The sequence below is a fragment of the Pinus tabuliformis genome, chromosome 5_2, assembly GCF_031772625.1.
Source record: "Pinus tabuliformis cultivar Carrire ecotype Pingquan chromosome 5_2, CPIR1, whole genome shotgun sequence".
Taxonomy (NCBI): domain Eukaryota; kingdom Viridiplantae; phylum Streptophyta; class Pinopsida; order Pinales; family Pinaceae; genus Pinus; species Pinus tabuliformis.
In genome coordinates this window covers 824,056,438-824,069,294 of record NC_142306.1, presented here as the reverse complement: position 1 = coordinate 824,069,294, position 12,857 = coordinate 824,056,438, and the positions used below count along the sequence as shown (strand labels likewise).

At 35.6% G+C, this 12,857-nt stretch overlaps 1 protein-coding gene across 1 annotated transcript; it reads left to right on the top strand.

Moving 5' to 3' along the window:
- Positions 1–10,289: 10,289 nt before the first annotated feature.
- Positions 10,290–12,655, top strand: LOC149161838 (cysteine proteinase mucunain-like). The gene is made up of 5 exons (XM_089435016.1): positions 10,290–10,602; positions 10,797–11,032; positions 11,131–11,271; positions 11,570–12,022; positions 12,130–12,655. The coding sequence occupies exons 1-5, from the start codon at positions 10,290–10,292 to the stop codon at positions 12,205–12,207; spliced, it is 1,221 nt and encodes a 406-aa protein (XP_089291142.1). The 3' UTR covers positions 12,208–12,655.
- The last annotated feature ends 202 nt before the right edge of the window (positions 12,656–12,857 follow it).

Genomic DNA, 12,857 nt, shown 5'->3' with positions numbered 1-12,857 from the left:
TGAATTCTTCACAACTCATGAACTAGAAAAATTTGAGAGAGAAAGAGAGTACCATGTTCTATAGGAGACTTCCATCTAGCCTGAAAACAAGAGATCTAAAAAGTCGCTCAATTTTGGACTGTAGAATTCATATGCAATTTCAGCTCGTGTCTCTGAATGTTTGGACTATGTTATCTCTCTACAACTTGGGCCATCTCAGCACACTTCAAACCTGTCCAAAAATAAAACCCTCTACCCTCAAATATGTGGAATTATGGGTGTCCAAAATTTTGTGATATATATAACATATGGAGCAGTAAATTGTTGGAAACCTTGATTGGAAATGTGAAGAAGTATTGAAGGAATTCTAACGTCTAGTTTTGTAACATCTTTTGAAATACTCTTGGTGTCCTCACTAACTATAATAAAAAGGTTTATTTTGTTGTTCATTTTTGGCTTCTATTTAAAGTGATCTTAACTAGTTAAATAATATTTGTAAAAGGAAATATTGATTCACCACCCACCCCTCTCAATATTTTGAACTGATAAACAAAACTAAAGAGTAATCAAAATGACACAACTAAGACGAAATGAATTGTTAGACACAAGTGAACTGTAATCAAAATGACACATCTGAATTGTAATAACAATGTAATTCCATTAATAAACATTGATTGAAAAATACATTCCTTACATACACATTGTGTTGAGATATCAAAAAGGTACCAAAAAATAAAGTGAGCTCGTACATAAAAATCATAAGTTATATAAATACATCAAAAAATATGTAAATAATGCTTGTTTACATTGCTACAATAACATCATGAAAAAAAGGACACCATAATAACCCCGATAACAATCACAAGAACAATGCATTCATTAACAGGCTACGTATATTGTTTCCTATGAATGACAATTGGTGGATCACATATTGACTCCTCCACATATCTTGCACATCCATGTCCATTGGATGCTACTTCATAGAGTATATCATGAGGAACCCTTTGAACATCTAATCGATAAGTTATGTTAAAGCTTTGAAATTGTGAAGCAATGCCTTTTGCTCGTTTGTGGAGGGGTTTCAAATTTTGTTTTTTAACTTGGTAAATTCCAATCATTTAATTGATTATGAATTCTGAATTGGTTTAAGGGGAAATGTATCTTGCACCATAATTCCTTGATTCTCTTAGCCCATCCACTAGGGCAAGATAATAAGCTTCATTGTTGGTGGTTCTTCGAGGAATTTCTCTACTATCTTGATAAACTTGGCTTAGTGCTTCCTTGTGAAGCACAAATCTATTCCATGCTTGACCTGGGATTGCATGACACCAAAAATAAATGATCAAGGTCCACTTTTGCACCATCTACAAAACAAGAAAGCAATTAAATGAAAAAAATAATTTATTGAAATATTGTTAGATTTTGTTCAAACTACGTTGCAACAACTCATTGTTGCAGTAGTGAAAACTCACTGATACAGTGGAGGAAACTCCCTATTACAGTGGTTGCAACTCACTATTATAATGGTGGCAACTCACTATTACAGTGATGACAACTGAAGAGGGAAATTGACACTTCGTTATGAAAATACATAAAACATGTTTTCATATTGTCAATCGAATCATATATCAATGAACAGGAATTTTAAAAGGTTGCAAGTCATGCTAACTTCCTATGTTTACTACGTTGACCTGGATTTACTATGTTGACCTAGTTTTACTACGTTAACTTACATTTACTACGTTGACCTAATTTTATTAGGTTGACCTAGTTTTACTAGGTAGACCTATGTTTATGGAGTTGACCTAGATTGACTATGTTGACCTAGTGTTACTAGGTTAATCTACGTTTACTAGGTTGAAATAAACTTATTAGGTTTACATGTTTAATAGGTTGCCTTAGATTTACAAATTTGACCTACATTTATTAGGTTTACTAGTTTGACTTACGTTTAAGGGGTATATAGGTTTACTAGGTTGATCTATGTTTACTAGATTTTCTAGGTAAGCCATAGTCAACCATGGTAAACTGGTCAACCATAATCAATGATGGTCAATTATAGTCAACCATTGTGACAATGGTTGGTTTTTGTAAACCTTATTTGATCACTTTCAACGTGATCAAATATGAACAACCACAATGAACCATAGTCAATCATAATCTATCATAGATAGCTAAAGTTTAATGTGGAGAACCATGCTCATCCATAGTCAACTAAATATTTTCCATAATAAACCATCATCAACCATAACTTGAACATATTTAGCCATAGTAAGCCACATTGAATTTTTAATAGTTTGAATGTTATCAATTTTTAGACCTTATTGGTTAAAAATAATTACCCTATGAAATAATCATCATTATAATAATAAAAATCAAATGATAAAACATGAACAAATTCAATTTATTTGCATTTTAGCAGAAGTTATAACAATACTATTTTTTGTATTCTAAAGGAAGTTATAATAATATTAATTATTATATTTTAGTGGAAGTTAAAGAAACATTAATTTTTGTACTTTTATGGAAGTTAAAATTGAATGTTGAGGTTAAGTTAGACATTAGCCTTGTACTAATTATTCAATAGTTAAATTCATTTTTATAGTCGAAGTAACTATCCTTTACTTAAGGGTTTGCATAATCATTCTGAGGTTTTATTTTATCTTTTTTTCCTTATCATAAATATATTGATTTGCATATGTAAAGAACATGTACCAAAGAAAGTACTTGTTCAATTCAATTCCACTAATAAGTTCATTTTTCTGTAGCAGTTTTACACTTTTCTTTTCTTATGATATTATTATATTTGGAGTATTCATGTTCAAGTATATTAAGAAAGATAATTAATACTTGTTATTTGGGCAAAAGCTAATAGAAAAAAGTCTAATTTGAACCAAATAAGAGAGAACATTAATGACAATTTTACTAAATGCCAGCGAGCAGGAAAATAGTTTTTCTATGAAGGACTTGATTATGAAGATGGTCATCTATTCCCAGTCCCCCAACTTCTAAAATTGTATTCGATTGTCACAATTTTCGAGTACCAATTGACTTATACCAATGTTAAATTTATTCAATTGTGACAGTTTTCAAGTATTACCCTAACTGAGACAAATGTTAAAACCAGATTCAAATATTGGACCAAACTTAATTTTCTTAAATCAAATGTTAGTATGCTTAAAACAAATAATTGTGACCAAAATTTCAATGTAAATTTGAAATTTCAGGTTTGTATGTCTTCCCCATACTCCTAATAATTAAATATTTGTAGTACATGTAAGCAAACAAGTTCAAACTATGATTGGAAGATATTTGTTCAATTAATGGCTACCAATCCTTTGTAACTTTATTCATTTTTTTGGCTAAAAATAACACACATAGAATGACAACAAGAGAAAATTTCGCTGAAAATATGTAACAACAATGATAAGCTAGTTGCCGCAGTGGTGACCCATAATTTGTCGCAACAACAACCGAGATAAGTGTTGTTGCGATAACTTACTGGTCACCATTGTGGCAACTCACTTGTCAATGTTGCGACAACTCACTGAATTTATTTTAACAGAATAAGCGGCAACAAAAAATGGGAGTATAATGAAATTTGGTAGGAAATTACCTACTCTCACTAGATACCTTTGCTCTACATGCTCTAACTAGCCCAATTTGTTAGAAACCCTGAAACAAAATCCCACAAATTTGTTAGGAGGAGCAAAAATAATGCATAAAAATTGTAGAAAATGCAAATAATTTGTAAACGAAACTATAAATTTACCTTTGTGAACTGTAAACCTCTAAGAAAAATGGTAACACTGCGCACCTACAGTAACCGTGTCATCAATTGAGCCCACTCCACCAAATTCGGAGAGAATTTTATCTGTCTCTCTCGAAAATAATTCCACCGAATTCAAAGAGAATTTTCTCTCTCTCTCTCTAAAATAATTCCACAAGAAATAGTTTGGAAGGAAAAATGGACTCGGGAGAGGAAAAATGGACTCGACAGAGAAAAAATAGACTCGGTAGAGGAGAAATGGACACAATAGGAGAGAAAATAACTCGGGGGAGGAAAAAAAGACTCAAAGGGACAACGGATTTCTGAAAATGGTCTATAAAATGAAGATGAAGTCCAATGAAGATTGCCAAAGGAGTAGGTGAATTTTTGAAAATGGTATCTCTGATAAGGAATTTATGAAGGGTGTTTTTTTAGGAGCTTTAAATCACTAAGTTGACAAAATGAAATGAGGAGTAGGATTGGCTACAAAAGCTATGTGTTGCTACACGCCGAGCTTATCTCGGTTGCAGGCTTCTTGGGCTTGTCGGCATGGCCAACGAGGCCTTTTCTGTCTTTGTTTCCATCCGTTTAGATAAACATAGAACCCTGTACCCGGGGAAGTTAGGAAAACTTTCTCACCACCATTGGTCTTACCAATGTACTCCCACTAGCCAATGCATGTGGTTGATAAGACATGAAATTAAATGCATTCAATGCTACCTCCAGACCAAGTATTTCAAATCCTTACGCACTTGAATTTCAAATTTCAAATTTGTGCATGGAATTTTTGTAATAGGTTGTTGAATAGGGACGCGATGACTTCCTGCTTCGTTTTCGTCCTGAGTTCAACCTCTTGCACATCTGCGTGGGCACTATCCCCCATTACAGTAGCACCCAAGACATCCAATGTTCAATCCCTATATATCCTTGGGATCGATAACATCACTTTCAATCTTTCTTAACCATTTCTCCAATGGGGTTTTTGGTAGTGGAGATTAGGCGCTTCTATAACCATTTCTCCAATTGGGTTTTTGGTTGATGAGATCGGGCGCTACTGCCATGACACGAAACCCTTGACTTTTGAATGGCCGAAAATTATTCTCCTCGGCATTGCAGTCCATCTTGTAAGATATGATGAGAAGGCAGTCGAAGAATTTCTCCATGATAGTCGCTTCAGATAGTCGAAGTATTCGATCTGCGGTATCTTAAGTGATGTAAATGCTTAGCTTGCAGGTCATGAAGAAAGCCTCGACTTTGTCCCAGAATCGAGTGGAGATTTCCCATAATTAAGTCAGGATTTAATTCATGTCGAGGATTTTGAATCTTGGTAAGTTGTCCTCGAAGCGCAAGATTTTCCCCTAGCGGGTCATGTTAGGCGGGGTGTACCTTAAACTCCTAATATTCTTCAAGAGTTTTGATCTTGAGCTGCCAACAACAGATAACTGAGCCAAGGGTAATGTCAAATTTCTTCTCTTCTCGAACGGTTTTGGATTCTGGGTTTAAGAAAGTTTGGGAGTTGTTATTGTGCATATGAAATTTGAGATTTGAGGTGAGATGAACATAGAAGACCAAGAGGAATTAGAGAATGAGAACAAATGGTGAGAATGAGAATAGCTCTGCTAAATCTCCAAAGTCTTTTTGAATTTTAAAATCTAATCTATATGATGATTCGATTAATTAATAAACAACATTTCGCTAGTCATTGTGTCATGGTGTCGATACATACATAGGAAATATAAATCTCTTTCCGCCAATAATGTTCATGGTTTCCTCATTGACTTTGTTACACCCACACAAATTTACTTTTAATTTTATATAATATATAATTTTATAGATATTCGTTGACTTATTTATGCTTTAGAAAATCCATTGACAAATATGATCCCACCCTGATTAGTTACATACACATTGTTTATGTTTTTTATCTTCCTATAATTTGCCAAATGCTTAAAGATGTAGATGGAAGATAGCATTCTTCTAATTATAAGTTTGAATTTACAAAATTGTGTTTTTTATTTATATTAGAAATTAATTATTAAATACATATACCAATAGCCAAATATCATTGTTTCCCATGTATTTATTCTTCAAATATTCAAGGTCTGTCAAACATAGAGCCACAACCTTGAAGAAATAGCCTAAAGTGTGTTAGATAAGGATTAGAAAGGATATTTTTATCATATGTCAAGTGGATTAGAAGAAGGATATTTTTGTAATAAGGCCGAGCCACTACTTCACCACTGAGTACCAGTGGCACTATCTCTACTTGGAAAAATAGCAATTTTTGGAGCCTCCTTGCTGCTAACGGTCGTCTTTCTCCATTAAGATACCTCCATACAAAATCATGTCCATCAAGTAAGGGATCAGATTTATTCATTTCATTTGAAGTCCCAATGGTTATTGCCTGAGTGACATTAGATCGTATACTCTTTTAGGTTTCATATTATTTTACTCATAGTGGACGGAGTGATATTTTTTGGCATCCTCATTATATAAAAGTCATTCCCACCGTATAATATAATTTTTTTTATCTTTTTACCTTAATGTTAAGTAATTATTTTTTATTTTATCTTAAAGATATTAGTTAACTTATTCAAATTCAAAATTTTGTTTAGTTTATTTAAAATTTTGTGGTGAGTTTGAATTTAAATCATTATCTTATATTATTGGGTAATACTAATTATTTTTTAATTATTATTTTATTTGTAATATTATTTTTTGGTTTTATTTAAAACAAATTTGAATTATTTACATAATGCCTAATTTATAACATTCATTTTAAAAATAAATCTTATTAGAATATTTTTTTAAGTATAAATTATAAACATATTTAATTTAATAATTGTTTTTAAATATTAACTATTGAAATTATTATTTTGATTTAGAATTACAACATTTATATTGAAAATGATTTTGTTAAGAATTCATGCTTTTTAGTTTATCTAAATTATGCTTCCTTAATTAATTACATTGAAAAGCACATTTTTTATACACATTGTTTCTTTTATATATTACATATGTCCATAAAATTTATTTATATATATTTCTTTCTGTATATTATGTCTTTGGATAATTCATGGAAAAGAAAATTAAATAATGGTAATTTTATCAAACTAAAATTAAAATAATGTGATGTATTATGAAAATTAAGCATTTGTTATACTTTGAAGATTATTATTTAATTTTTTTAAATTGATGATGATGATGATAATGGTTAACGTCCACTAAGACCAAACTTTGGTCTATCAGACCTAAAGAAACGAATTATTTAGTTTGATTTAAGATTTTATTCCTATGCTCAAAAAGCTTGGAGAGAAGCCTCCCGAGCTCACTGTAATTTTGACAATGTAAAAGGCTAGGAAGATCAGTATTGCAACAAAGATTTTGAAACTGAGATCTAATGTGGTTGTACGAGGGGCACTCTAAGAGGAAGTGATTTTCATCCTCGATGTTTGTATTCTCACAGAGATGGCAGAACCTTTCCATCCATGGTTTTTTAGGAACTACCCAACGACCCATTTCACTATGGAGCTCATGAGAGTTCGTTCTAATCTTGGCTATATTAATTTTCTTGTTTGAGATAGTTAAAATAGAGAGATACTTTTGATCTTCTAGGGTGGGGTTGATGACCTCCTTATAATATCTTAATTTTCTTTTAGATGCTAAATCTTTCTCACAACACAGTTTTTCTTTGAACTTAGACGTAACAATATTTAGGCCGATAGGCCTTCCTTTGGAACAGACTTTCGTCATTCCTTTGGCTCTCGTGCTGACACCTGGCATCAGATTCTGAATGGCTCTTTTGTTCCTTATACTGACACGTGGCATCAGATTCTGAATGGCGGAGTTTTTCAGTCTCGTGCAGCTAGCGTCAGAATAGAGCGGGACAGTTCTGGAGGGAGTGGTTCTGCGAGGGAATGGCGGGTCGTGTTAACTTCCTGCAGTTATCTTCCACCTTATTCGATGCATTCGAGCAGTGAGCAGTGAGCTAGAGTTCCCCTTGACCCGTGGGGTGTTCCATTCATTTGATAATGTTTTGGATTAGTGAAATATTTTGGTGCCCTAGGGTTTGTTGTTCCAGTTTTAGTAACTGGAATTCTCCTTGAGGTCGTAGTAACTGGTTGATTCTTCAATTATTTTTGTGCCCTAGCGCTTGTGATCTTTATTATAACAGCTAGAGTTCCCGTGAACCCGTGGGGTGTTCCATTTATTTGATAATGTTTTGAATTAGTAAAATATTTTGGTGCCCCAGAGTTTGTTGTCGCAGTTTTAGCAACTTGAATTCTCCTTGAAATCCTGGGTCGTTCCCATTTTAGAATGTGTTCCATGTTTCCTGTACCCTGTTTATTCTCCTTTAATATCTAGGGTTTACTGTGGATGCTTTTTGTTGTCCTTTTTGTGATTCACATATGACTTGGAATGTGAGGGTTCACGTTCTCCCTGTTTCTTAGGTTCTGTTTTTTCTCTTTTATTATTTAGGGTTTACGAATGTGAGGGTTCTGCTTTACAGTAGAATGATTGTTTGAGGAGATTCGTAATATTTCTGTATTTATAGCTGGTTTTTGGTATTTTGGGGTTTCGGCTAAGATGGCGTTTGGGGTTTGAGCTGAGACGGCGTTTATGACTTGGCTGATATCTTCGTTCTTGTTGTCACTAAAACAGATAACTCTCTACCTTGCTGGTCGTTAATTGCACCTAACAATGGCTCGTACAAAGCAGACAGATCGTAAATCGACTGGAGGAAAGGCTCCAAGGAAGCAGCTGGCAACAAAGGTAATTTTTATTTATTTATTTCTTTTCCCTTTCTTGTCGGCTATGTGGCTTTCGATGTGTATTACCTCGTATGTATGCTGAAATACTGTTCTGGTCTAGGCCGCACGTAAATCTACTCCTACCACAGGTGGTGTTAAGAAGCCTCATAGATACCACCCTGGTACAGTTGCTCTTCGGTATGTTCTCTTGATTTGAAATTGTTATGAATGCCTTATGATAATTTTTCTGGTTTTATTGGCCTATTCTGTCTACTAGATATCTAATTGCAACTTATCAAATCATACAGAGAAATTCGAAAGTATCAGAAGAGTATCGAGCTGCTTATTCGCAAGTTGCCCTTTCAGAGGCTTGTTAGGGAAATTGCCCAGGACTTCAAGGTAACACTTTCCTTTTCACAGTAGTAGTCAAAAAAGCTCTGCAAGGGCATCCACAGCTCAATTTTGAATCAACTGGTAGAGTGCACCTAGTACACCAAAGGCTGACCTTTCTAAAATTTGTTATTTATTCTTTTGTAGTGCACGTAGTACACCAAAGGCCGACCTTTCTAAAAATTGTTATTTATTCTTTTGTACACGGATCTGCGTTTCCAAAGTCATGCAATGCTATCTCTCCAGGAGGCTGCAGAGGCCTATCTTGTGGGACTGTTTGAGGATACCAACTTGTGTGCCATCCATGCCAAGAGGGTGACGATCATGCCTAAGGATATTCATCTTGCAAGGCGTATCCGTGGGGAAAGGGCTTAGGATTGATTTTGATGCTTAGGATCAGATAGAGCTTTGTTTGAATGTTTCTAATTTGTATATATATTTGATATTGGACACCCAACGCAGAAACGCAATGTTGACTGCTGGATTTTTGTCGTATTAACGGAATTAATTGGAGTTTAATGGATATTATGTACCTGAAGTTAATTGGCATTTTTGTTAATGCCTAACTTATGAGGTAATTGTGATTGTTTGATTAATTCTTATGACTACAATTTACTTTTTTCTTGAAGATGTTTATGGTGATATCCAGAAAAAGTATCTGTATTAAGATTGAAGCTTTAGAACATGCAGTGCGTACTCTGTATATTCATTGATAGTAGTATGTTTTATATGGAGCTTCTTTACAATTTCTCTATATCTTTTGGATGTGCGATGGTTTTATGTTAAAACTCATCCAAAATTAATCTGCTCTCTCATTTGTATAGTCACCAGGAGATGATTGATCTTGCTAATTTGGGTAGTAATAAGTTTGTGGGTGGTGATACACACACATATATAAGTGGGCGTGTTGGGGACTTGTCTGTGTTAAAACTCAATTCAAAGTTTATTTGCGCTTGCATTAGTATAATCACCAGGAGATGATTGATCTCCCTTATTTGTTTATTAATAACCTTGTGTGGGCGTTCTCTCCCACTCCCTCTCTCATATTTATGTATATATACGCACGAGTGAGTGTGTTGGTGTGGTGAGGGACCTTATCTATGGATTGCTCATGTTTGATTGTACTGAGCATTAACCTATAATGACTATGAATTTGTAGAGCCATTTCAGGAAAGTTCATCCGAGGGAGGGACATGAATTTGAATAGGAATGAGCTATGTGCTAAACTAATGGAAAATAGAGGTTAGTGTAAAATGTGAATCCCTTCAATTTGAAGGAACGAGCTATGTGCTAAACTAATGGAAAATTGAGGTTAGTGTAAAATATGAATCCCTTCACCCCTCTCGTAACAGGTGAGGCAATAAATCGTGACAGGGTTGTTGTGGCCGAAGACATTCCACATGCATGTAGCATTTTGGTGCCAACAGAAAAAGATTGCTTTCAATACTTATACTGTATTGAAAGACAATTTTCTGTATATTCACGAGCACAACCAGGGGAATCGGTCCTACAAACTGGGTCTGAACCAGTTTGCAGATCTGAGCCACGAGGAATTCAAGGCCACGTATCTGGGTGCGAAGCTGGACACCAAGAAACGCTTGCTGAGGTCTCCCAGCCCTCGATACCAGTATTCCGACGGCGAGGATTTGCCAAAGTCCATTGACTGGAGAGAAAAGGGAGCCATGGCTCCCGTGAAGGACCAGGGTCAATGTGGTAAGTTCTATCTTATGAATTTTCATACCCTAATTTTCAGTTTTATGAGAATTTATATCTGATGAATTTTCATACCCTAGGCCATAACAGTGCCCTGTACAGTACTTTTTATTTGAGAAGTTTTATCTCCTGAATTTTATACCCTAGACCATAAAAATGCCCTGTATTGTACTTTTTCTGTTCGATTTTTTCAGGAAGTTGTTGGGCGTTCTCAACTGTGGCGGCCGTTGAAGGAATCAATCAAATCGTGACCGGCGATTTGATTTCGCTGTCCGAGCAAGAACTGGTGGACTGTGATACTTCTTACAACCAAGGATGCAACGGTGGTCTCATGGATTACGCTTTCGAGTTTATCATAAACAATGGTGGACTTGACAGCGAGGAGGATTACCCCTACACGGCCTACGATGGATCATGTGACGCTTACAGGGTAATTCTCATGGTCTTTTGTTTAAGCGGGATTCGATCCCGCTACCTGCTGATTTTTCTAATTTATCATGACTGATAAATTTGCATGCATGTGTGTAGAAAAATGCCCATGTGGTAACAATCGATGACTACGAAGATGTGCCTGAAAATGATGAGAAATCGTTGAAGAAGGCTGCGGCTAATCAGCCAATTAGCGTTGCCATCGAAGCCAGCGGGAGGGAGTTCCAGTTTTACGAATCTGTGAGCACTTGATTTTGTGAAGAATGATCATTTAACCGTTTCAAATCTTAATCATCAATTTAGGATAAGTCGTCTTCATTAATCTACATGGGATAACCCCTAAAATTTTCTTTGCCAGTCAGTTTCTCTTGATGCCATTTATTTTTTTTCCATGTGACTTTAACAATTAATTATTTCCCTTGGAATTTACCACCTGAAATGCTGTAAATTACGTTGTCTAAGTTTATCTTTACCACTATTAATGATTTTGCCATGCGATTTTACCAATTGATTAATTTTCCATGGAATCTACCTCCAGGGTGTGTTCACTAGCGCCTGCGGAACCCAGCTAGACCACGGCGTGACTCTGGTGGGCTATGGGTCAGAGTCGGGCACAGACTACTGGATTGTGAAGAATTCTTGGGGAAAGAGCTGGGGAGAGGAGGGATTCATGAGACTGCAGAGGAACCTTGAAGAAGCTTCAACAGGTATTTGTGGTATAGCAATGGAGGCATCTTACCCTGTAAAGAAGGGTGCCAACCCTCCAAACCCTGGGCCTTCTCCCCCAAGCCCAATAAAGCCTCCCACTGTGTGTGACAACTATTATTCCTGCCCTCAGAGCAACACCTGCTGCTGCATGTATGACTTCGGAGGCTACTGCTATGCCTGGGGCTGCTGCCCTCTTGATTCGGCCACCTGCTGTGATGATCACTACAGCTGCTGCCCTAACGAGTACCCAGTCTGCGATCTTGATGGTGGGACCTGCCTCAAGGTAGTACCAATATTCCTAACCAGTCATTTCAAGTTTGCAACTTCGCTAGATTCGATCTCAAATTTCTGATATTGTGTATTTTTGGGGATAAATTGTTGTTGTCACAGAGTAGCAAGGATTCATTTGGAGTGAAGATGCTGAAGCGTACCCCAGCCAAACCCTACTGGGTTGCTGCTGCTGCCTGAATAGTCGCTGATGTTCTTTTGCAAACCTGATCGTCTAAGGAGAAACTGATACATAAAAAAAGGGTTTGTGTACAAAATACTTCTGCTATGTTGCCGTGTCTGGCTTGGCTTCTCCAGTTGGATCAGAAACTGCTCCTGTCCTGTCATCAATTCTATCCCTTCTCATTTATACATGCACAGCGCTTGGTTATGTTAGCCATTGTTATTGTTTGTTCTGAGGCTTATAGTCTATGAACAAAACAGCCTTGTGATTATGGAAGCTATTATAGATCTAAACTCCAGGAGTTAAGGTAATGTTCCATATTTTTCAATTGTTATTGTTATTTCAGGTCAGTAAGATTATTCCCAACCTGGGTGCAAAAGGTTCAGGTGTAATCCCCCATTGTTCTGTGTACTATTTGGAAATTAATATCTATTACTCTTCATGTACGGAATTTGTTCATTTATATTTGCTCTCTGTCTTCTTGTTAATCTATGAACAAAACTTGCTTGCATATATTAGTTTGAGATTGTTGTTGGCAACAGGTCACACGCCTGTGCCCAAACCAGTTACCAATATAATTATGTCGGGCTGATAAATAAGTTAGACAAATATCTCACGCGAAATCTCTTATACGATTTACAGGCCTGCTAAAATTTTCGGCCATGGA